The following is a 24862-nucleotide window of genomic DNA, read 5'->3' as shown; positions in this document are numbered from 1 at the left end:
CCACTGCAATGGAAAATGTTTTCATGCCATCAGCCTGAGAGCAGAAGACGTCACACATGACAGGCTGATTGCTGAAGCTCCTCTTACTGTCTGAGGACCAGATTTATTGTCCTGTTGCAGGGGATAGGACTACATCGGAGGAGCCCCCTGAAAAGGCAGCAGCTGAACAGATCATAGAATCATTAAGGTTGGAAAAGCCCTCCAAGATCATCTGGTCCCACCATCCCCCTACCACCAATGTCACCCCCTAAACCATGTCCCTCAGCACCAGGTCCAACCTTTCCTTACACACCCCCAGGGACGGTGACACCACCACCTACCTCCCTGGGCAACCCGTCCCAGTGCCTGACTGCTCTTTCTGAGAAGAAATGTCTCCTCATTTCCAACCTGAACCTCCCCTGGCACAACTTGAGGCCATTCCCTCTGGTCCTATCACTAGTCATCTGCGAGAAGAGGCCGACCCCCAGCTCCCCACACCTTCCTTTCAGGTACCTGTAGAGAGCAATGAGGTCTGCCCTGAGCCTCCTCTTCTCCAGACCAAACACCCCCAGCTCCCTCAGCCGCTCCTCACAGGCCCTGTGCTCCAGGCCCTTCACCAGCTCCGTAGCCCTTCTCGGGAGGGGCCTTTCCCCGTGAGGTGCCGGGACGGGCCCCGCGCGGCGGCGGAGAGCAGAGCTGCCCGGAGCAGGGCGCCTCGGCGCAGCGCGGCGCCTTCGCGCTCTGACCGTTTCGCCCCACGGCGCTCGCCGTAGCTCTCAGGTGGTGTCGGGCAGCGGCGGGGCGGCGCGGCGCGAGGCCTCCCGGGACATGTAGTCCTCCCGGCCGTGCCGCCGCATTGGAGCCCGGTTCTCCGACGCCGCCCGCGAACTACAGCCGGCGGCCGGCCGGCGTCTGCCCGCGAGGATGGCGGCTCCCTTGGTGCTGGTGGTGCTGGTGGCCGTGACGCTCCGGGCCGCGCTGTACCGCTCGAGCCTCGCCGCTTTCATCTCCGAGCGGGTCGAGGTGGCGTCGCCGCTGAGCGCCTGGAAGCGAGGTGAGGCCCGGCGCCGAGGCCCCGCTCCGCCGGCGGGCAGGGCCCGGCCGCTCCCCCACCCCCGCCCCGGGGCGGCGGGGAGCTGCTGCTCGGGGCAGAGCGGCCGGGAACAGGGACGGGGGCGGCTCCCGCGGCCGCGGCGGGGCTGCTCGCGTCGTGCTGCGGCGGCACCGGCGGCGCGTGGCGGAGCGGAGCGGGCCGGGCCGGGCCGGGCCGCCTGCGGGGACGCGCTGCGGTCGCTGGCCGCGTTCGTGTCGTGGCCCCGCGTTACGGCCCGCGGGCGGTTCGAATCGCGACCGAAGGCCGAGCTGCAAAATCACGCAGGGCTTTTCTGGGGCGTTTATCTCTAAGGCGGCTGAGGCCGTTTCGAAGCTTGGTTACTTTAACGGCGTCCCTTTGGGGAGGTAATGTCCAGATACAGTGCAGATAAAACTACCTGCAGGCTCGGGGCGGAATACAGAGGCACAGAGTAATAAATGTCAAAAGCGTGAACGCGTTTGGTGACCTAAGGCCTCTGCTTTACGCTGTGTAGTACTTCAACGTACAGCTCTCAAAAATTCCCTTGTAACAATGGCTACTTTCCAAATTTTGCCGCAGAGCATCAGGTTAGGTCTCTAGACAGTAAGGGGCACAGTACTTTCCAACCCAGACAAAAGTCTGTATGGAAAAAGTACCTTTGTGGCAGAAACAGAACCTGTTGTTCCAGCACATTGCTGAACCAAAAACCTTGTGTCGCTTCCTGCGATCTCCTGCTTCATCTCCCTGTGAACAAACGGACCTTTTCTGCATAGTTTCTTTCACTGTAAAACCTGTTCCCTTCCCAGGGAACCTTTGTGCTCAGTAAGGTGGAGATCTTGCAGAAAAACGTGTGCGGGCATTGTAGTGCAGTTCAGGCTGCACAATGTTAGGAAATCTCCAGGATAGGTACAACTTTTAGCTTTGCTTGGGAATTCTTTTCTGTTCTGTTCAGGCTCCAGCTGAATCAGTTGAATGTTTTTAAGTCTATGGGACCTGAGGGGTTCTCCCCAGAGTACTGAGGGAGTTAGCAGATGTTAGAGCCTTTCAGCAATTTACCAAAGGTTGTGGGAGTCTGGGGGCGTCCCTGCTGACTGGCAGATGGCCGACGGTATACCCAGCGACAAGAAGGGCAGGAGGGAAGACCCAGGAAGCAACAGACCTCAGTCTAACCTGAGTCCCTGGGAAAGCTGTGGAGAAGATCGTCCGGGGGGATATTGAAAAGCACTTAAAGAACAAAGCTGTTATCAGGCATGGTCAAGAGGGGGTCATCAAAGGAAAGTCCTGTCTTAGTAATTTGGTCTCCTTCTATGTTGGTTTGAGACCATCTAAGGAACCTGCAGGTGCACAAGTGGGCCCATGGGACCTGATGAGATGCTTCTGTGCATCCTGAGGGAACTAGCAGGTAAAGTTGCTAAGCCACTGGCCATCGTATTTGAGACATGTCAGTCTGGTGAAGTTCCCGCTGACTGGAAGAAGGAAAACATAACCCCCCAGATGTTGCCAGTCAAATCCGGTGGCCTTCTACCACGGGGTAACAGCCTTGGTGGATCAGCAGCCTTGAGAGGTGGGGCTGTGCGAACCTGGTGGAGTTCAACAAGGCCAAGTGCAAGGTCCTGTATCTGGGCTGGGGCAATCCCAAGCACCAATACAGGCTGGACAGAGAATGGATTGAGAGCAGCTCTGAGGAGAGGGACCTGGGGGTGTTGGTTGATGGGAAGCTCAACATGAGCTGGCAAGGTGCGCTTACAGCCCAGAAAGCCAACTGTATGCTGGGCTGCATCGGAAGCAGCGTGGCCAGCAGGGCGAGGGGAGGGGATTCTCCCCCTCTGCTCTGAGACCTCACCTGGAGCCTGCGTTCAGCTCTGGGGCCTCCAGTACAAGAAGGACACGGAAGCATTAGTACGAGTCCGGAGGAGGGCCACAAAGATGATCAAGGGGCTGGAGCACCTCTCCTACGAAGACAGGCTGAGGGAGGTGGGGTTGTTCAGCCTGGAGAAGAGAAGGCTCCGGGGAGACCTCACAGCAGCCTGGCAGGACCTAAAGGGGCTGCAGGAAAGCTGGGGAGGGACTCTTTGTCAGGGGTGTAGAGATAGGACAAGGGTAATGGCTTTAAACTAAAAGAGGGTAGGTTTAGATCAGATCTTTTAAGGTCGCTTCCAACCCAAACCATTCTGTGATTCTGTGATGTCACCTGCTTGGTGGATGAAGGGAAGGAGGTGGATGTGGTTTTTCTGGATTTTAGTAAGGCCTTTGATAGTGTCACAGCATCCTTCTGTCCAGCTGTGACACTGCGCTGGGTGATGAACTGTCTCGATGGTAGAGCTCACAGGGCCCTAGTGAACGGGGCTGCATCTGGCTGGGGGCCGATCACCAGCGGCGTTCCCCAGGGCTCATTTCTAGGGCCAGGCCTGTTCAACATCTTTATCAGCGATCTGCCGGCAGGAGTGGGACGATCCTCAGCGAGTCTGCTGATGGCACTGAACTGGGAGGTGCTGCTGACTCCCTGCAGAGGGATCTGGAGAGATGGGAGCGTGGGGCAGTCAACAAAGGGAAAGGCCGGGTGCTGCCCCTGGGACGGAGCAGTGCCGGACACGGGCACAGCCTGGGAGACGCGTGGCTGGAGAGCAGCTCAGCTGGATGGGGCCTGGGGGTGCTGGGGACAGCAGCTCAGCACGAGCCAGCAGCGAGCCCTGGCAGCCAAGGGGGGAAAAAAAATATGCATTTTGGGGTGCATTAAACACAGCCCAGCCAGCCGGTCAAATGAGGCGATTGTCCCTCTGTTTTCTGTTGGTGGGGCCTCGCCTGGAATACTGTGTGCAGCTCTGGGCCCCACAGTACGAAAAAGATGTTAAGGTCCTTGAGAGAGGAGGGCAACAAAGCTGGAAAAGGGGCTGGAAGGCCTGTCCTGTGAGGAGAGGCTGAGGGCACCTGGGTGGTCCAGTCTGGAGGAAAGGAGGCCAAGAGGCGACCTCGCTGCTCTCTGCGGCTTCCCGAGGAGGTGCCGGTCTCTGCCCCCTGGGACCGATGGCAGGATGTGCGGGAAGGGCACAAAGCTGTGCCAGGGGAGGGTCAGACCGGGCATCGGGAAAATATTCTGGACTGTGAGGGTGGCCGAAGGTTGGAAGAGGCTTTCTAGCAAGGTGGTTGATGAAGTGTTCGACCCTGTCAGTGTTCAAGAGGCATTTGGGCAATGCCCTTGTTACCAGGCCTTAACTTTTGGGTAGCCCTGAAGTGCTGCTGTGCAGTGACACCGACAGGCAGCTATGTACCACACAGCTGCTCTCTCCACTCCCCTTCCTTTTGCAGGACAGGGTGGGGAAGGAGTTGGAGGGAAGGAGGAAAGGCTAAAATAAAAAAAGCTTTTGGGTTTGAGATGGGAGCAGTTTAATGACAGGAAAAAGCAAGGGCCATGCAGGAGCAAAGAGAGAGAACAATTATCCTCCACTTCCCATCAGCAAGTGATGTGCAGCCGCGCCCTGGGGAGCAGGGCCTCAGCACGCGTAGCGGAGGCTCGGGAGGACAGACGCTTTCGTAAGGAGAGCCCCCCCTTCTCCTTCCCCTGCCCCAGCTCTCGGTGCCGGGCCCGTTACCGCACGGTGCGGAACGTGCCTTGGGTGGGTCCCGGCCAGCTGCCCTGGCCACGGCCCCTGCCCAGCACTTGCCCACCCCCGGCCTGCTGGCGGTGGGGGCTGGAGGCAGCCCCGATGCTGTGCCCGCACGGGGCAAAACGCTGGTGCTGTGTCAGTGCTGTCCTGCCTATGGGCTGCCGTGGGGAAAGGGAACTCCGTCCCAGGCAGTCCCAGGACAAGCGGCCAGGCAGTTGGACTCAATCTTTGTAGGTCCCTTCCAATCGAGCTGTTCTCTATGCAGTCTGAATTGTTTGTCTAGCATAAATACCACGTGTCACGCAAGAGGTGACTTAAAATCAGTAAATATCATACATGTGATTTCTATACAGCTAGTTGCAAAACATTTCAGCTATAACATTGTTAGTTGTCTGAAACAAATAGCATGATTGCATGGCAGAAATAAGAAAACAATTCTAGCTCCTGGTTGGTTTTGTGAGATTTTGTGTCACCCATTCAGATAGTGATTCCGTGTGGGATACTCATGACTGTAGGTGTTTTAAAAACTGTATTTTTATTGTCACGAGGTTTTTCTCTGCCAGCGTCACAGGATTCTCATGCAGTGTTTTTTTATGTTTCAGTGGTCGAAGGATTAGCTCTGTTGGATTTAGGGGTCTCACCATATTCTGGAGCTATTTTTCATGAGGTTGGTATGCGTGCTTCATTTTAAACGTGATATTCCAGTGGTTCATTTGTTAGCCTTACTGCTTGTGGATTGGCAAAGGTTGGGGATCTGTTTCATCCCAAAGACTTCAGAAAATTTGGAGTTGTGCAGTTGTCTGTGCAATAGTTGTACCTAGTGGCTAGCAGGATCAGGAGATGCAGTTCATCACAGAAGAACTAGTTGCTAAGCAGCTGATAGCCACTGCAATATTTGTGGTGTGTAAGGAGAATCTGAGAAGTAAAATCTGTTGTTCACATCCAGATTTTCTGTGAGCAGAGGCAGGAGCAGGGAGAGACAGCGCCACTGGCAGTTTGAACACAATTTTGCTGAATAGCAGCATCTTGGGTTTCTGTATTTACAGAAATATTAACTTTAGTACAAGCAGACAGTATGTTTATTCCTCATTTTGGGAAGCACATTGTTCTTCCGAGCACCTGTGGGGTTTTGTGCCCTTGAATGGTCTTACTGATATGAAGGTACAGTCGCGCACAGTGTCACCCAGGTGTGAGTCTCATACCTCGTGTATCTTGAAAACTTGTTTCAGTAAATTCTGCTTGAAACAAATTCTCACAGACTGAAGTATTTTCACGTGCTTATTTATATCATCACGTTATTTTAAAACTATTTTAAAATAAATATATTTTCTCACAGTGAAGACTGAATTTACACCATGTAAATGTAATACCTCCAGATTAAGCTTTTCTGTCAAAGGAATAGTTTGAAACCTGCTCTTCCTCTTACCCTGGAAGGGAAGAGCTGTGGGGAGTATGAGGATAGATAGTAGGACTGTAGTCCCACTGCTTCAAGTTTTTACATGCTTTCTTTTTACTTTATAAAAGACTCACCCAAACAATGAAACCATCTGTGCAGGAAATACTTTCAAAATACATGCAAACAACCTGAAAATAAAGAGATTCTCTAGGAAAAAAAAAAAAATTCTAAAGCTATTCTTTATATATTTCTATTGTAACTCTACCACCATACTAGTAGAATTGAAAAGGTGAAACAGAATATGACTTTCAAAGTTGATGATGTCTTTAAGAAATATATTGAGAACTTTGCAAGGAAAAAGATGAGCAAGTGTGATTTTGATTATTCACTTTACTCTGAAGTAATGGTGTTGTGGAAGAGTCTAGGCAAATTGCCTTTTGCAGTCTCTCACAGTGAACTCCATTGAATTGCCAGTTGTTGTATCCAAATGGAGATGGACAGTATTTGACATGGGTTTCCCTTCTGCTCTCTCTTAGACCCCGCTGATAATATATCTCTTTCACTTCCTGATTGAATATGCTGAATTGGTCTTCATGGTGAGTGCTTCTGGAAAGTTCCTCTTGAAAGGTCTCATTCTGTGAAGTGCTGAGTACGACTTTCCTTTTGCTTATCCATCAGGGACCTTCAGTTGTCTCCCTGGAGTTCAAATTCCTGCTGACCTCACACTTTAATTATAAAGGCAGCTTTGTGTATACAAACCCGAGTTCACGCTTTTCCCTTGCTTTACAATTTATTTATTTATTTTTGTGAGTACTTTGTTAGATAAGTATCCTCTTGGAGGGACGGGAAGTTGACATTTGATTTCAAATTTCAAAGGTTACCTCTTGCAGGTCAGAACATTTTGCCATCCCCCCCGCCCAGTCCCTACGCTGCCATGTTTCTCATTAAAACCCACTGCCAAACTCCAGGCCTGCAAGGAGTTACCGACCAATGGGTTAGTAATCCAAACGTCTCATGTTGCAAACTATTCTGAGAGTTCTGCATAATCCAGGGCAGAAATCACATAGCTGGCTGCACATGCCACCTGGTAGAGCCTCTCTCCTCAGCTCCGTGCTGTAGGCAGTCTCTAGTAGAGCTAGTGGTGCACTGACTATTTCGATGGCTGTACTGCTGCCTGCTGAGTTTGGGACAGCTCAAGACACTGTCGTGCTGGACAGTTGGATTTAGCCACCTGGCACTGCCCCGGTGCTGCCCATGCTCGGATTAGACCAGCGATTCTCTCTGTTATCCTTACATACTTCTTTCCGCGAACATTTTCTTTGCCCTTAATTCCCCATTCTCTAGTTCTGTAAATGTTAGTATCTGATACGTCTCGTGGCTACGGAGGTTAGCAGTGGTGTGTGAACACTACAAATCACTAAGCTAGTTAGTGTTTTTAAAGCTTGTTTTTCCATGAGCTGAGTCAGATCAGAGTCCTTGCTCAGGATTGCAGTACTGACCAATATATTTTTCCCCATTCATTTATTTTACTTACAGTCTATCTGTCTACGCCTTGCTTTTTTAGATAACTGATGTACTAACAGCTGTTGCCCTTTACTTGGCCATCCAGGACTACAACAAAGTTGTGGTAAGCTGACTTGCCGGTGTTGCTGACCCTCTTCTCCCAACAAGTATACATATTTTGTACCAAAGAAAATATACCAGAAGATGCAGTATCAACCAGTCCTTGTTGCTTAGCAGATTTACTCGCTTAGCAGTAAATCTGCACATACCTGGGTGATCACAAAACAAAACTGGGGACTGAATGTTGTAAACCAGCTGAGGTACTTAAAATTCTGTTGTGTCCATATTACAGTGTGAAGCAAATTAGTGTCCATAGCTATTGCACTGCACTTGAGTGATGATTGCAGCAGTGTTGATTCTTTGATCTGAAAGGAATTTAAAGAATTTGAGAAATTCCTAAGAATGCAATATCCAATAAAATGCAGACAGCTCTAGGGGCACAATAAACAAGAGGGGTGTGAAAATTTAGAAAATGTATTGAAAACCCACCTTCAGTTGTTGCAGCAGTTTGAAGTATGCAGAATTTAATTACTGAACTGTGGGTTTGGCAAGACTTAGGTGATCACTTTTCTAACTTCTGCTACAATCTTCCGTATATTTTGTGGCTAGGAAATGGAATGTTTTATCCTGAACCTGGCTTCAGGATGAAACATTGCTTGTGTTTGCACCCAGCATGAGTTAATAGAGGTTCTGAAAATGTGTAAAGGAAGGAACAAACCTTCTAAGGATGCTGAGGAGATGAAATCATTCTACTGAGCAAGATGAAAGTCCTATACCAAATATAACTTGTTCCCTTCACATTATAAACATATTTTTGGGAGTGAGTGATTCCTCCCAGTTTTCTCTCTTAAGTAGCTCAAAGAACATTTTGTGTAAGCAGCGCTGTGCTCTCTGCATTCCTAGACGTGTGGTGATACAGTACTAATATGAACAGGGAGGCTGCATTTTCTACATTTGTGTGGTCTCCCATCTACTTAGTCCTTTGTCCACTGAGGTTGAAGAAATAACACGATAGAACTGCTGATATGCAAAAATCCTGCGTGAGAGTTATTTCGCTTGTTGAGAATTTATTGCCAGCATCTCCCTCCTTTTGTCTCACCATGACATAGTTCAGTAAGTTCATAATACAGATTTCTCCCTTGTCTCCATAGGGAACATCATAAAGCAAGATATATTAAAGAGAGAGATTTGGGATCTCTAAAGGAAGTTTGAGATAGAGGTATCCATCTTCAAAATAACGAGGACAGTGTAGTTCTGTGACTTCATTTCTTTGGGCCTCATGTGTTGGGCAGTGAATTTACAAAGTCAACTTGTATGTGTTCTATAGTAATGAATATCCTAAGTGATAAGGAACAGTGACTTTCCTCATCTGACAGTCTTTGGTCTTTCTCCCTTGTACAGTTCAAAAAGCAAAAGCTCCTAATAGAACTGGATAAATATGCACCAGATGTGGCTGAACTCATCCGGACACCCATGGAAATGCACTACATCCCCCTCAAGGTAGCACTATTGTGAGTATTGCTTCTTTCAGGTTGTAATAGGCTGCTTTGATTCTTCTACTCTCCTTGGGTTTTGTCTGATTTGGGGTTTCAACATTTGCTGAAGATTTTACTTTTTTCATAAATTCTGAGTTTCCTATTATACATAAGTCTCCCCATCCCTGAATAATTGTTTCAAAGTGAAAAGCATAGGCTTTTCTAAATGCATGCTGCTGACAAGTAAATTTACTCCGTCCTCCTAAGAAAGGCTCAACAGGATGAGATCAAGAATTTGGTAGCAAGAATGTTGTGTCTCCGTATATCACGTTCCCATTTATTTTGCTAGAATGCTACTGTCATCAGAGTTGATTTAATGCCTTCCAAATATCTAGTGTGTCTTTTCAGTCAGGATAGTTTTGGAGCAGTCAGACAAAATGTTTTCTAGATACCACAGGTTGAACATCCCAGAATCGAGTATAATAATTCAAAGATATTCCAGGTTGTCTGTTTAATAATGTCATGTCTTGGTGTTCCTCTGTATATTAATCACTTTTTAATTTCAGAATGCATCAATTAAATTAAAATAAATAATATACAAACAAAATATTACAAGAAAGAATTATTTGACCTGAATAAATTATTATCTAAATTATTCTGTGTCAGGAAGAATTCTCCATCAGATAAGTTGTTATTTTTTCTTATTTTCATATGAATTTTTTAAAGTAGTAAATTCCCCGTTTTGAGAAAGGTAGAGTTTTGCCTTTTGAATTTGTAAATCTGAGACTGTTTTATATTTGTATGTAACACTGGTGCATGTTACCCCAGGGAGGTTGTCATTAAATTGTACCTATCCTGCTATAGGCTGTCCATCTTTGGAAACACAGAAAAAAAGCCAGACCAGGACTCGAAGAAGTAGGAATAATGTTTATGTAAGCAGATAGTTAGAAGATCACCAGTCTTGTCTACTTAATTCTGGTGATTGACCTTGTTACTACCAAGGCTGATTGATCCATTATCTCACCTACTGTATCGATAAGCCTTTCAAACATTTTTCTGGGCTTTGAGCCTAGTCGAATGAGATAATTGTAAATCTCATTTCCAAAAGGAGCAGGCATCCTTACTAATTAAAATGTGGCTGCATTCTGGGAGGTAAAGGTGTTTAGGGCTTGTTGTCTTTCCATAATTCTAATTAAAATGGGATGGATTTTCATATTTGTCAGGAGCTCAGAGCACATTATGGTGAACCTAAGTGATTGCTCTGACATATTAGGAGTGCAAAGGTGCAACTGGGTTGAGGGAAACACTCTGGTAATGTACCAGAAGGATACATTTCCATCTTGCTATCTTCTTATATTTCTGTTAATTCCTCAGAGCCAGTAAACATGAGAAGCAGAAAGTTTACTTCAGACCCAGTATTCCTAGGTCTGACTGAATAAATGCACAATGTCTCTGAAAAGCAAGGAACATTTTTGGTAGTTGTTTTCTAAGACAGAATTTGCATTTTAGACATTGTCCCATCTCCTTTTTTCCAGTGTTCTCTCTATTTGTCTGAGTTAATCTGATGAAGAGAGAAACCCATAAAACGTAAACAAACAAAAACAAATTGCAAATTGCATCTGGTTTTCCTTTCAAAATATTCTTAATTAGGTTACCTCTTTTGAATTGTCTGAATGTAACTTAAGCTTTGCTCTTTTTCAGCTATCTGTTAAACCCCTACACTGTGATGTCTTGTGTGGCAAAGTCCACCTGTGCCATCAACAATACTGTCATCGCATTCTTCATTTTAGCTACAATAAAAGGTAACGCAATGAAGAAAAAGCATTTATTTATGTCTTTCTATAAAGATAGAAAAGTAATGGAAATCAAATCTGCGTAGAACTTTACAAATCTGATTACTACAAATATGTGAGTCGGACGCATCAGCCCTCGAATGGAGCAATAACTTAGTTTTACTTCAAATCACAAGAGCCCAAGAGACTTTATAGTCAAGTCAAAACTTACTTTCATCTCAGTGTACCTAGGTGATTCCCTTCTAAAAACTTACTCCATTTCCTGGATGACTTCAAATAGTTTTCTGTTTATGAAGAAATCTGTCTTTGGTTAGGAGTCTGCTCTTTCTTTTGTACATGAATATCCACTTAAAATATATGCCTTGAGCTTTTATTCAAAAGCAAGCAGTTGTCGGGAACTATATGACTTTTACTTACAGTTGTAACCTGGGTTTGAAATTAGCTAATTGAGTTTTGGCTAGGCAGAAACAGTAACCAAAGGCCTATACTAGCCCAATTGAATAGACTGTGACAGAATGGCTTTCATTAATTTTGTACATTAAACCAGGTTTCTGTTTCTCTTATGAACCCCTGTGCTAAAGTCTTTTGGCATTTGTGCTAGTCACATAAGCTTCAGGAGTTCTCTGCTGGATTATATGAAATGTCAGTTTGATCTGTTATCTGGTCTCCAGCAGTGCCCAGAACCAGACATCACAAAGTAAGCTGGTATAGCTTATTGCTACTAGTATTTCCAAAAGAAAGTTTTCCTTCAATTATTAAGTAATTGAGGCAGGAGGAGGTACCATTTAAAAGCATTTGTGAAAGCAGATGTGCAGGATCCACTTATTTAAACTGATTTTTGCTGTTCGTTGATAGTGTAAGACAAATAGTTTTGTCATATACAAAATTGTAGTTGGTGTTCCCTGTGTTTTCTCCTTCACTGGGAGAGTGGCAGCCTCTAGTGTTTAAAGTCAGCAAAGAGAGAATGTCAGATTATGATTTCTGGGTACCGATTATTTTGATGTTTGCAGAATTTAACACAATAAAATAGAGAATAGGGTGGGTTGTGTCTAGGAAACTGTAATTGTAGAATGGAGAAGACTCATTGCTAGGAAACCCTATACTTTACACAGATGGAAGCAGAGAGAAGCTTACTGAGTGTTTGATGTCAGTCAATGCACACAGGCTGACAATTAGCCCAAGGCGTAATTGTCAAGTCAATGCACTCAGTTTTGGTATCTGTAAAATAGGGATAATGCTCCTTCCTTCAGCTACAGATTTTCAGTTGCTGTCTTTCACAGAGCTTTGCTGAGGACCCTCACTCATTCTGTTGACAAGGGCATCCAGCATGCTCAGTGGGACACACCAGACAGCGGTTTCATGCAGATATGAATTAAGTGAATGCATTCCCACATACAAAGAGCAGCCAACATGGTCTATATGTAGACTGAATTACACAAATCACTTTCTGTATGTGAATTACAGGAAATAGAAACGAGTCAGTGGTTCTTTCTCGTACAAGTCATTGTCCTTTCAAAATGCAGTTAACAAAAGGCTACTCTCTCAGACACATTCTGCTACTCTTTATGTCATGTTATGATATTTGTAAACCCATCACAGAGGATTGTGCATTTCTTCCTTTTTGGACTTCCTGTCTGTAAGGTTGTATAAAATATTACTTACAAATGAACTTATTTTTTCTCTTTACAGGTAGTGCCTTCCTCAGTGCTGTATTCCTGGCGTTAGCAACATACCAGTCACTCTACCCTGTCACGTTGTTTGCTCCAGCTCTACTTTACCTTCTACAGGTAAATGATTTCTAAGCATTAATATCTGTTGACTTACCGTAGCTGTGCAGGAGCAGTTCTTAGCTGTTGAGAGCGAAGTCAGGGGTAGGCCCTGAGTTGCAGAAAAAGTGACTCTCTCCTCAAGCCGTGGAGAGTTTACAGCCTTAATGGGGATGCCTTTGCCTAGGGAAAGGGGAGCAGAAAGTCATCTACAGAACTGGTTGGTGTTTAGCTTGCCTGAAATATATTCTATTCTTTGTGTCATGTGAATTGCAACAAGGATTTTAGACCTGGAGAGTTTCCTTTGCACTGACATGGGCCACTGAGCTGTGTTAAAATGAAGAGCTGTATGTTTGAATAACCAAACTCAGAAATTTTAAGTGTAATGGCAGAAGTCATGTACTTGTGAAAGCAGCTGGTTTCCCTTGTCCTATTTCCGTCCCCGTTAACAGGACTGTGGTTGAATTCCCACAGGGCTGACCTTGATCACTCATGGGTGCACAACACCTCAACAGACAGGCACTGCTCCAGGCAAAACCACCCCTTCAGTAGGCTGGTAGGCACATCTGCAGGCATGGGTAGGGTTTAAAGCTGAGGCAGCCCTTTGCTAGTGTGCAGATTCATCTAACCAGTTTGCCGGCATGCTTCCCCAGTCTCCGAACTTTTGTAAAGTTCAGTAAAATGACATAAAGAAGAATTATAATGTGCTGAATGAAAAACAGATTATTTGCTATTCTCACCCTGATGTAGGAGCAAGGAGAGGCTGTAACCACTAGCAGATGACTCTTATCCTATATTCACACATCAGTTGGTGGTTATTTTTATGACAACCAACTTTTTATGACCAACCAACCAAAAAATCATTTTTATGATTTTTGTCATTCTGGAAGTCCTGCTGTTAAGCCAGTACCAGTCTTGGTTGCTTCTATCCTGTTTTTCCTCATGTTTTTTATAGTTAATCTTAACTACAGGTTCATCACAGGCTATTCTCAAATCCCTGAGATTCAACGAGAACAGAGTCAATTCTTGTCCATTCCCTTCCCCTGACCGTCTCTTACTTTTTTAAGGATTTTGATTTTCCTTACTCTTTGCAAGACAAGAACTTCTGTTGAGTCAATGTTGCTTTTCCAGTTAGTTAATGTTTAGGAACGTTTATTTTTTGTTTTATATGTTGTTACAGTTTCAGCTAACTTTAGTCTGAGCTGTTGTTTCTTCATGGCAGTAGAAAAGTAAAAGTGTTGTGTTTGCAAACAGCAACAAGTCCTTTGATATATGAAAGCATGATTTATGACTGACTTGAAAGGGGAACAGGCTGGTGTGTGTTCTTTTACCTGGATTTGTAAATGAAGTTTCGTGTATTCTTTGTACAGAATTAAATAGCTTTTCTCCAGTACTTTCCAATCTGTCCTGCCAAAAATCCGTGGTAAATTTGCTTACATTGTTCCAGCAAGTTGTGTTAAATGCAGTATGACTGAGGAAACAGAGCATGCTTTACAGAGAGCCCATGCCAGTTAGAGTTGGCTCTCCGTACATCTCTTGCCAGTGCAAACCCTAGCAGCAAGTGGAAAAGCTGACTTGGAGCTGCAGAACTGTGAGCAGTTCCCAAGGTGTTTGCCCCTGTGTATATACTTGTCTTTATAAATGCAGTCAGGGAATCTTAGATCTCTTGTAGTGAGATACCAGTATGTCTTGTTATGTGATAAGGGCTTGCTGTTGACCTGTCAAGGTTATATGGCAGCGGCAGGACTGCAGCAGTTGTCTTTGTCTGAAGAGGCAACCATTGAAATGGCTCTGTTGTGTTTAGAAACCCTCCTCGTTCCCTGAGTTCAGCAGAATATGAGTGCCAGTCCATATGGCAGGGAGCTGGCATCACAGGGCAGTTGGTCACAAAGCATGCCTCTCAGTCACATCAGACAATGAGGGTTTGCGGAGGAGAGGGCAAGCAGCAGAACAATACTGCAAACACATAAACTAAATTGTAGCTGTGAGGAAGCGTGTGCGAATCTCACGTTGAACACCTGAGACTTGACTCATTTGTAGCATTACAGGCAGAAATGGCCAGCTTACCATGTTGATTTTCAAGCACAGAAAAATATGGACAACATGTCTGACTTAATTGGAGAGAGTGAAGAACATCAAGCAGATTGTGCTTGAAAGCTGCTCTTCCCGGTGCAGCAGTTTCCAGTGTTTGATGCTTTCTTTCAACAATTTCAGACGATGTTCTGAACAATTGGACTTTCTTGTGGCTTTCCAACTGATGAGGGATATCTGCCTGCTTGTGTTTTGTTTTCAGCGTCAGTTCATACCGATAAAACCGAAAAGTAAAAGCTTCTGGCTCTACACCATGCAGTATGCAGCCTTGTACCTGTGTAGCCTGGTAGTAATCATCTGCCTCTCCTTCTTCCTCCTCAACTCCTGGGATTTTATCCCATCTGTTTACGGGTTTATGTAAGTATAAGAATTCTTACTATTTTTGTGTTGTTTCGTATGTATCACACGTGTGTCCCACTCCCTGCCCTAAGGAGTATGTGATCTGTGATTTTACTGGCAACACAAGAAAAAAAGTGTGTGTGGAGGAGCCGTGCCATTAGCCAGATGCTGTTAATAAGTAGCAGCAAGAATTAGATAAGACAGGAAATGTTTTCCACCAAGTACATTGGAAATGGATTTGTTTATTGAGCCACTGTGGTTGTAACATTTTTCTCTGAAGAAATGTCTGCTCAGGAGTGGTGTAAATCCTGCCGGGGGCACGTGAAAGGATGTTGTTTCCAGGTTTTCACCTCTTTGGTTTCTCTTCCAGAGATTTAAAATATAGGCCCTCCTTTCAATATCACATAACGATCAATTAATGTAACAGAAGCAGGGCAGTGAAAAACAGCCATTTAAAATTGTCTTTTATTTTCAAATTTCAGCCTTTCTGTTCCAGATCTGACACCCAATATTGGCCTTTTCTGGTACTTCTTTGCAGAGATGTTTGAGCACTTTAGTCTTTTCTTCGTATGCGTATTTCAGATCAATGTGTTCTTCTACACCATTCCCTTGGCAGTAAAGTTAAAGTAAGTATGTTTCTTTGCTAGTTTGTTTGTTTGTTTTTACTCCTGTAGTTGTCCAGTGGAAGTTTATAAGACTGGCATCAGATGTCTGAATCTATGAACCTGAAAAACTGTTTTTAATAGAGCCTATCCTCATTTCCCAAAGTCTCAATCTTTTCCTCATAAATAGAGTAAAATATTATGTTTGTGCTGGAATTGAAGGGGAAAATGCCTGTTATCAAGCCATGTACCAACAGGAGTGGTGGTGCTCATTAAACCCCATCAAGAATACTGCCTCTTGTTTTCAGCTCCTCGGTACAAGAAAGATGCCAATAAGCTTGAGCAAGTCCAGTGCAGAACCTAAAAGATGGTCAGTGGTTTGAAGGCTGGAGAGAAGCTGAGGGAACAGGGCTTCTTTAGCCTGCCAAAGAAAAGTCTTAGGGGATACCTGATAGCATTTCAACACCTAAGAGGAGGCTACTGAGAAGATAGAGCCTTTTGCTGAGGTTGCTGAGGTGAGAAGGAAGTGATCATAGATTGAAAGAGGGGAAATTCCAACTGGATATAAAGAAAACAGTCATCACTTTGAGGACAGTCACAGACTGGAGCAGAGATCTATGGCTTGTCCTTGGAGGTTTTCTAGATCTGACTGGACAAAGCCCTAAGCAGTCTTGTCTGAAGTCAGTGTTGACCCTGCTTTGAGGAAAAGATTGGACTAACAGGTCTAACACCACACCAAGTCCCCTTTCTCACATGGGCTGTGACTGAGAAACCTGCTACTGCTGTACACTTGTACACTCTTGGGAAGTCCTCTTTGCCATCTTACTAACCTGCACTCAGATTTGGAGATGGAAAGATGATTTTCCTGAAAAGTATTTCTTAAGCCATGGTCAGGTTTCTGTGGAGACAGCAGTCACTCCTGCCCCTGCTGGAAACCCGTCCTGCTCTGTATGTTTTTGAAAAACTAAAAGTAGCCCGGGGTCACGGGTAGTAACCATCACTTACATGATTCTTCCTTGTGATTTCAACGTAAGAAAATGCCTCCATATCTCCTGGAATTAAGATGTTCAAAGTGCTATATGGAATTTGGGAGCCTGCATTTCCTAACAAGTTTCTGCAGTGGAGATATTTTTCAGGATATTTTCCTTCATCTTATTTCCCTTCCTGCTGCTGTCCCAAAAAGCTGCAGTGGCATTATTGTTACTGACAGCTGAGATGAAATGCAGTGGGCCCTGTTTTTGGAGGTTATTCTCACCTTAGGTACAAGTCAGTCCAGTTTCACTTTTAATTTTTAAATGTGATTTAGCACCACGGATAGAGGATAAAATCCATCTCCCCTTATGTTCAAAATATGAAAATTTGCTTCATACCTGTACTTAAAAGTTGAATCTAAAGGTCAGTCTGCCCAGAATGTTACATTCTCCATCACTCTTCATTTTCATTTCTCTGCACTACTGCAAAGCTGGTTCACTCATTCTAAAAACAAAGCTGCTCTTTAGACCCTACAATAGCAATCCCAAGCATCACCACCTCAGCTCTTTATAAAGTGCACGTCTAGAAGATGCTTCCTACGTTTTTAGTCCCTTTCTTGCATGCAATACACAGAAAACTACATGCACTATCTACCTGAACCTGGGAAGGATATTTGAACTGACAGTCCTCTGACAGTGAGGCACCTTATCACTTTGATGTTGAGAAACTATTTGAGGAACTTGATTCATTGCTTGCCACAGTGTAGTTAACTCAGCTGGAATCGTCTCCTGCATTTTTCATAGCAACTGTGATTAAGAAGAAATACCAGACCCCTGCAGTGATCTGTGCAGATCTGGGAGCTGGACTCTGCTATGAAACAGGCATGTTACATGTGTCAAAAGAGAGAGCAGAGGTTTAGGCATAAAGGTCCCTGCTCCCTGCTTGCAGGAGCCAGTATCGTCAAAAAGCAAGAACTCTTACCTGGAACTTCAAGTTCTTTATTGCCAGAAAAAATGAAAACTTGGGGACAATCCTAGCAGCTCAGTTTGTCCCATCAGAGGCTCATGTGGAGAGAATGGAGTACCAGAGCCTTTTAAAGGCTGTCCCACAGTATGTTTGTGCCCTTGCTGATCTTTATTTCCAGTTTGCAGAGACCCTACTGTGTCCTCTTACCCTTTGTGTCTTTTCCCTTTTAGGGAACACCCTGTGTTCTTCATGTTTGTCCAGCTTGCAATCATTTCTATCTTCAAGTCCTATCCCACAGTGGGAGATGTTGCACTGTATATGGCCTTCCTTCCAGTCTGGAGCCACCTTTACAGATGTAAGTTCTTTGTGTTTGACTGTTTCTTCTCTGGAATGAGAAAGGGTCTGTCCAATAATTCGTCACCACTAAGCCAAACCACACTTGTGTCTGCAGGCTCTCGTGGCCTCCTTGGGCTATCTGGAAGAAAGCTTGATTTCTGGTGATACGATACAGTCTCCAACATATGTTCAGGACTAGGGTTGTAAGAGGTCGAGGAGAGAATTTTCACTTGTACATTATCTTCCCCTTCTAAGTTATTCTGAAGATTAATTTTTTTTTTTTTGTAAGAACCCTTTACAGTCCTGCACAAAAGATGTTCCTCATGTAAACTACATCCATCCTTTCAGTGTTTCACTCCCATGTAAGGGTGTGTAGAGTGCTGCTTCTGCAATTGATGAGTCCCCTAGCCTTAAAATCCCACACTTTGCAGCAGTTGTTTTGCATCTGCTTGTTTGCTTAGAGTAAAAGTAACTGAATTACTCCAAGTGTTTGTCCAGTTTTTCTTAAATGCTTCATAAAGAATCTGTATAGTCCTTTAAATCACCAGAGAACTACCTGATGATTTTCAAACTCTGACTGTGGAACTCATTACACTGAGGAGATTTTGCAAGTCTGCCAGTGTAGTACTACTGGAAGTGCTGTGTTTTTTCTTGTGTTTCTTGCCAAAGTCAGCTTAAACAAGCTGCTTTAAGCAATCCTGCTGTATTGTCCTTGGCTTTGACTGCAGTCTTCTCTACCCAGGGTCAAGTTTGTGCAGAGCAGCTAGTCTACCTGGTGTCAGGAGACATAATTGGGAGTCAAGATGCCAGAGTAGTTTGCATATGTTTGGCTTTAAGCTGGTCCTCTGCAGCATCGGTAGTGGGGAGTAAGTGGGGCGTTGTCTGATGTGGAGACCATCCGCTCCATTTGTTTCAGACTAAGGAAAGCTAAGGCCAAAGCAGCTGTGATGAAATAGAGCAGGGAGCTCCAGGCTGGCCCTGAGGATGTCACAGCCATACCAGGTGACATATTTTTGAGAAATCCTAATTCAATTTAGGTGAGATGTATGTTCCAAACTTATAGAGGAAGGCAGGTATGAGCATGAGAGGGACAATCCCATAGTGAGTGAGTAGAGCTATTGAACGAAAAGCTTAAAAAAGATGGGTGTGAACAGGTTTGGATGTGATAATAGTCATCAAATGTCAGATAGCTCCCTTCAGCAGCAGAATGATCAGAAGTCTTTTGGTTAATTTCAGGGATGTTGAGCTATAGCCAAGCACAGCTGCACAAGTGCCAGGATAAACTATACTACTACCGCCAAAGAACAGAAAACAAAACCTCTTCTGGCCGAGTAGTTCCTAGCTCTTTTAGACAAAGTTGTATTTGTTTTTTGTCCATCTGGCACATACTCATGCAGACTAAAGGATTCTTGAACCTCCCAAGGGCATATGTTTGTCATCACATTTGGCCTATAAGAATTTCTTCCGATATGGTTCCTTCATTTCCTTACCATCTTCTGAGAAAGTATGTCTTTTCCTTATGGTCCACAGATTAGTTTTTTCTCTAAGTAGTCAGCTTGACGAGGCTAGGGAATGGCATGCTCTGCTCTCTGAATCTTGATGCTGGTGCAAAGGCCCTTCTCAAAACTGCTAGCTGCTGTAGTGTAGACACCAAAAAAAAAACCAACACAAAGTCTTCAGAGGAAGAGTGGAAGCTCTTTGGAAGCACAGGACCTAGAAGGAAGGAGCTACAAATGAAGGATTCACACGCAAGCTAAGGCAGAAATGTTTGTTTTAAAGAGAAAATACAGTGAATGTCTTATAAAAGGTACCCAGGGGATTATCAAAACAAACTGCAAAAGCTTGATTGTTGCAGAGAAGTATGCTTTGGCAAGTGCCTCTCTGCCACTGCACATACCTGAAATACCATTGCTGGTTGCATGAGCATGGCTGTTCAATAAAGCTTCATTTTAATAACTTTTTATTTCTTTTGCAGTCCTCCGGAACATCTTCATCCTGTCATGTGTGCTCATTGTCTGCTCCCTCCTGTTCCCTGTTCTGTGGCATCTATGGATTTATGCAGGAAGTGCTAACTCCAATTTTTATTATGCCATCACGTTGACTTTCAACATAGGGCAGGTTAGTAGAGCAAGGTAAACCAGGCTGCACTTTGAAGATTCCACTGGATCGGGTGTCCTGTCAGCAACAGTGAATTCTGCAGGATGTGTCTGGCCCATATAGTCCAGCATAGCAGCTTCCTGCCTCTCCTGCTCCAGCTGAAATCTGCCTAGTCCTCACCTTCTGGCACACTAGTGGGGAAAGAGTTCTTGTAGTATTTAAACTATAGCTTAACAATCCAACTCACTCTGCATGTTACACAGTCTGCTGCTTGATAGCAGAGGAAAAGCATCTCAGTATGGCAGGGTAAATAGCACATGAATCGAGAAGAGAGGGAATACAAGAGACCATGGGGCAGCAGCAGTGGGGCCATACAACAGGCAAATGAGAACTGCCCAAATGCTGGGACATGGCACCAATTTTTCTAAGCATGACACCTCAGTGAAATGTAGGGCTGTGGGCATGTGTCTGGTCTCGCTCATGCCAGGGCTTGCTCTCCCTCCTTCTCTCCAGGCTGTGCCCTTCTAGATTCATGACTTTCACTGCCCTCAGAGAAAACAGAGCTTAGCAACCCTGGAGGATGAGATCCAATGTACACAGTTGCTACAACCTTTCCTAAGGCTTTCCTTCCTCTTCTCTGCTAGTTGTTACGGTGTGTAGATAATCCCCAGGTCCTGGGACGTTTTCACATGTGGATGAGGAAACAAGGAGAATGTTCACTTCATGTTAAAGTTGCCTTGATTATCAATGCACCTCAGCCATTTACATTTACATTGCATCTCCTGAAACTAGAGGAGCAGTTTTGCCAGAGTCTGAAAAATCACCCGCTTGTATGTTCTCCAGCCCCTTGATAAATGGGGGCAAGCACCCTCTGTGGTATAAAACCCTCTGTTCTGTAAAAGCAAAAAGGGACTCCATGCAGTAAGTAGAGTTAGCATATAGATGCTATTAATGACTTATAGGGAATTGTGGTTTGTTAGCTCTCTAACTATATGCCTTGCCATGGAATGAAAGGAATAGTAAAATTTAAATGACAGATAGCATTTGATCTAAGAGGATTTTATTTCCTACCTGAGAAAATCATGGAAGGTCCTGCAATGTATTATGCTCTGTGCCAATGCAGACAGAGCAAAGCTCTCCTTTCTGATTTCTTTGTGAGAAAGAACTAGCCCTCACCCCTGCCATCCCCAGTTATTTCTTTTCCCATTAAGATATCTACAGAGTCATTTAATTAAAAATAAAATCAACCATGTTGATGTAGCATGTCAAGTAGTCAGCCATAGCGTAAAGCAAAACAAGCAAAGTAAGCACTGCTGTTCTCCCTCTTCCCTGGGCACCTCTACCCCTCTCTGTCTGTTTTCCTTCCAACTTTCTCCTCTGATCCCAGCAGCCCGCAGGCCTCTCCCTCAGATTTCACCCAGTCCTACATATCCTCTCTTCCTGCTGCTGAGCCTTCTTAGCAGCAGCTGTATTTGACAGTAACCCAAGCAGGCTCTGGCTGACGGACTAGCTCTCTGTCTTCCTTTGTCCCCTTAGCAATGCAGCATACTTCAGGTGAGGCTCTCCCAGGCATGAATTCCCTGGGTGCATTGTGCCAAAGTGACGTGCTAATGGCATCTGGTCATTTAGGACAGTACCTGCTAGTTTGGTTTGGGACTGTAACTGCTAGTTTGGTTTGGCACTGATGCTGTTTCCAGTGGGAAGGAAGGGTTGCACCACAAGAGGCTGGATGGCAAATGGCATTAGTGAGACAGCAGGTCACTCACTGCTACTGTGCTTACTGCAGCCCAGCCTGCCTCTGCAAAAGCAGTTTGCCCAAAGTGACTGCTTTAGAAAAAACATCCTTTGTTTGACCACTCCAGCACAGCTGGCCCTGAGACCCGCTCTTACTTTCTCACCTATGACTGTTTTTAGTCAAGGGAACAATCAGCACTATAGTGCCTCAACAAAACAGAAGAGTGGACTGAGGAAGGCAGGGACCTCGTGGTTTCCATGCCAGATTTCCATGTTCTCTGCAGCTCTTGAGGAAGGTGCATCGATTGTGATTTCACCATACAATGTGGCCGGTGGCAATACCAGGCAGAAGTATGCAAGGGAGGTCCCTTGCAACACAGGATGATGCCAGCATCAGTGTCTATGGAAGCATTCTCTGAACTGGATCAGGGGAAAATCTGGGGGGTAGCCAGCTCTGTTTCCCACTTAAAGGGAGCAAGTGTGCAAACAAATACACAGGGTTGTCTGCCCCACAGAGAGGGCACTACAGCACAGCGACAGGAAGGAGATGGGAAAGTGATGAGGGTGCTTTTATCTGGTTTTGCTCCTGGACGTTGTTCTGTGAAGCCACAGCCTTGACTTTCCAGCTCTTCCCTTCACCCCTTACCCTGGTACGTATTATTAAACTGCTGAAACTTCCGTTTGCTAAGGCTGACCTGTGAAGTTTCTGCTGCTACTTGCAAGCTTCTTACCCTTTCTGACTAGAAATGGCAATTGAAAAGTACTTAATACCAGTCAGCAGCAGGGGACTTTCAGCATCTGGGTCGAGTTGCATGACAGCATTTGCATGCACAGGATTCCTGTGGATGAGGCTTAAAGGTGGTCTGTAAAGCTGTAAACAATATATGGACCTGACCTGCCTTTGTTGTACTTTTTGGTCTTTTTATGGAGCCACTGTCTCCTTAGCCGAGGTGTCTGTGGGAACACACTGGTAGCACAATAAATAGGTTGGTTTAAGTCTCCCGTAGTTTTGTACTGTAAGGCCATGGCCAAGGAGTATTCACAAGATCACAGTGCCTCATCTTGCAAAGCATGATGAGCAGCCTAGGAGCTTCTTAAGCCCCTTCAGGGTTTGTCACAAACACGTCCCCATTTATCTTTTGTTCTGAAGCATCACTGATGTGTCTGAACATCTCATTTCTGCAGATCCTGCTCATCTCAGATTATTTCTATGCCTTCCTCCGGCGGGAGTACTACCTCACTCACGGACTTCATTTGACAAGACAAGATGGGACAGAGGCCATGCTTGTTTTGAAGTAAGGATTGTATCCACCAGTCCTTGGGACATGGACTACTCTAAGGAACAGTAAAGCTTGGTGTATATGGGGTGGGTGGGGAAGGTTCCCTGGATGAGGTCTGAATTTGAGGACGATACCTACTGAAAGAAAGAGCTGAGGTTCTTCTGGGAATACCTTCCACAGCAGTGGACTCAGTGCAGGCTAAAAGCTGCAAGTAGAATCTGCAATGCCTCCACCGGAGCATCTCCCTTCTTCCCTCAGCTGCGCTTTTCACCGTGGCCTCAGCCATCAACTCTGGGCAGTCCATCAGGAACTGGAAAAAGTGTTTGAGCTAAAACCAGGACTGAATCTCCGGTCCAGAAAACAGTTCAGCCCATAAACTGTTTACTTCATTGTCACTGGTTCTTGGAGATGTTTGCTTCTCCTGGAAATTTCCCCTTCACTGCTTTTACCAGTAATGTTCCTGCTTGACACAAGGCAATGTCTGTGTACTTGGTGATAAGCCCTGCCTGCAGATGCCCTTTTTTGGTTCATCTGCTCTTGTGGGTTCTGGAAAAATCACATGCTCAGACACAGTGGGAGCTTGTGAAACAAATGGGTAACCAAGGATGAATGACCTGTTGGAAGGAGGACAGCTGAAGCTGCTGCCACAGGTAATAATCCTGGAGCTCAAACGGCTACTAAGAATTGGAACCGGCAGGGGGAAGCAGCAGCAGGGTACTGGGTAACTGGTTTATCCCGTTGAAGTAATACTTTCCTGTCAGGAGCTGCACAGAAACACTACTGTGGAGGTAGCCTACCACTACTCCTTATTTCTGTATGTTAACAAAGCTCGGCAATGCTGGGCTTGCACTACTCTGTTGTGATACTTTGGGGCAGCAGCCTGGACATGGAATGGGCAAGCTGCCTGCCTGGGCTAGGGACCAGGAGGTGTCAAAATCTCCTCTTTAAGGCCGCAGACCAAACTCTGAAGGAGCCTCAGACACTACTGTTGTGGAGTTGCTGGGCTCTTGGTGTTTCACAGCAGTTTAACAATATAGGATAGCCACTCCCTGGTGTTACCTGTTGCACACAGAATGATGGTATCTTGTGGCTGTGTGTGGAGGGCCCCATTAAAACACTGTCCCTTAGCTTCCTCACTGCTTCTCCCTATCTGCGTTCAGACCTCTTCACTTCAGAGCTTCTGCTGCTGCTCACCCCATGAATGTGACCCACCAAAAGGGAATACACTGGGCTCTGCTGGTTGCATGTGGCACTGAGAATCATTAATGATGGTGTTGGAAGCCTTCTCACTGGTGTTGGGACAGGAAGCAAACACTGTGCCTCATTCATCCCAAGAAAAAATTTGAAGGGCTGGTGGTTTGTTGGCACAGAAACCAAACTGCATCTGGTACAGAGGAATTGAGAGAGCAACATGCCAAGGACCTTCCCAGGCAGTTTTATGAACAAATCTTTCTTTCGTTTTTCTTTTTCTTTTTTTTTTTTTTTTTTTACAATTAAAACTTTTGCCTTATTGCACTGCTATTAGCGCTTTTGCCAGGGGACGTTTCTGTTTCTGCGAGTCCAGCTCAGCCCACCCCGTCCTGCAGCGCTGGGCCGGGGGGATGTGCAGGCAGGGCTGCTCTCAGCTGCCGTGTGTGTGGCATGGCAAAGAGCACAATAAACCGTGCAAGTTTTAAATGACTCTTGTGTGCTCTGTGCTGAGCAAGAGGGGGGTGAGGAGCAGGATTTGTCCCCTGTCATTCAGGATGTGACCTGAGCTATGGGAGAATCCCAGGGTTGGTGTTACTGTTGTACAT

At 45.4% G+C, this 24862-nt stretch overlaps 1 protein-coding gene across 1 annotated transcript; it reads left to right on the top strand.

Annotated features, from left to right (window-relative positions):
- Positions 1-758: 758 nt before the first annotated feature.
- Positions 759-24746, top strand: PIGU (phosphatidylinositol glycan anchor biosynthesis class U). Its single transcript, XM_083801312.1, has 12 exons — positions 759-1033; positions 5259-5323; positions 6589-6648; positions 7617-7679; positions 9017-9126; positions 10792-10892; positions 12573-12670; positions 14943-15097; positions 15562-15705; positions 17850-17974; positions 19931-20073; positions 22972-24746. The coding sequence occupies exons 1-12, from the start codon at positions 904-906 to the stop codon at positions 23083-23085; spliced, it is 1308 nt and encodes a 435-aa protein (XP_083657438.1). The 5' UTR covers positions 759-903; the 3' UTR covers positions 23086-24746.
- The last annotated feature ends 116 nt before the right edge of the window (positions 24747-24862 follow it).

The sequence above is a fragment of the Anser anser genome, assembly GCF_964211835.1.
Source record: "Anser anser genome assembly, chromosome: 16".
Classification (NCBI taxonomy): domain Eukaryota; kingdom Metazoa; phylum Chordata; class Aves; order Anseriformes; family Anatidae; genus Anser; species Anser anser.
This window is presented reverse-complemented; position numbering and strand designations above follow the sequence as displayed.

Bases quoted from the DNA above. Each gene is read 5' to 3' on its own strand.
- PIGU (XM_083801312.1), top strand. From the start codon at position 904: ATGGCGGCTCCCTTGGTGCTGGTGGTGCTGGTGGCCGTGACGCTCCGG. The intron at 10,893-12,572 runs GTAACGCAATGA...TTCTCTTTACAG, and splicing joins CATTTTAGCTACAATAAAAG to GTAGTGCCTTCCTCAGTGCT. The intron at 20,074-22,971 runs GTTAGTAGAGCA...TCATTTCTGCAG, and splicing joins TGACTTTCAACATAGGGCAG to ATCCTGCTCATCTCAGATTA.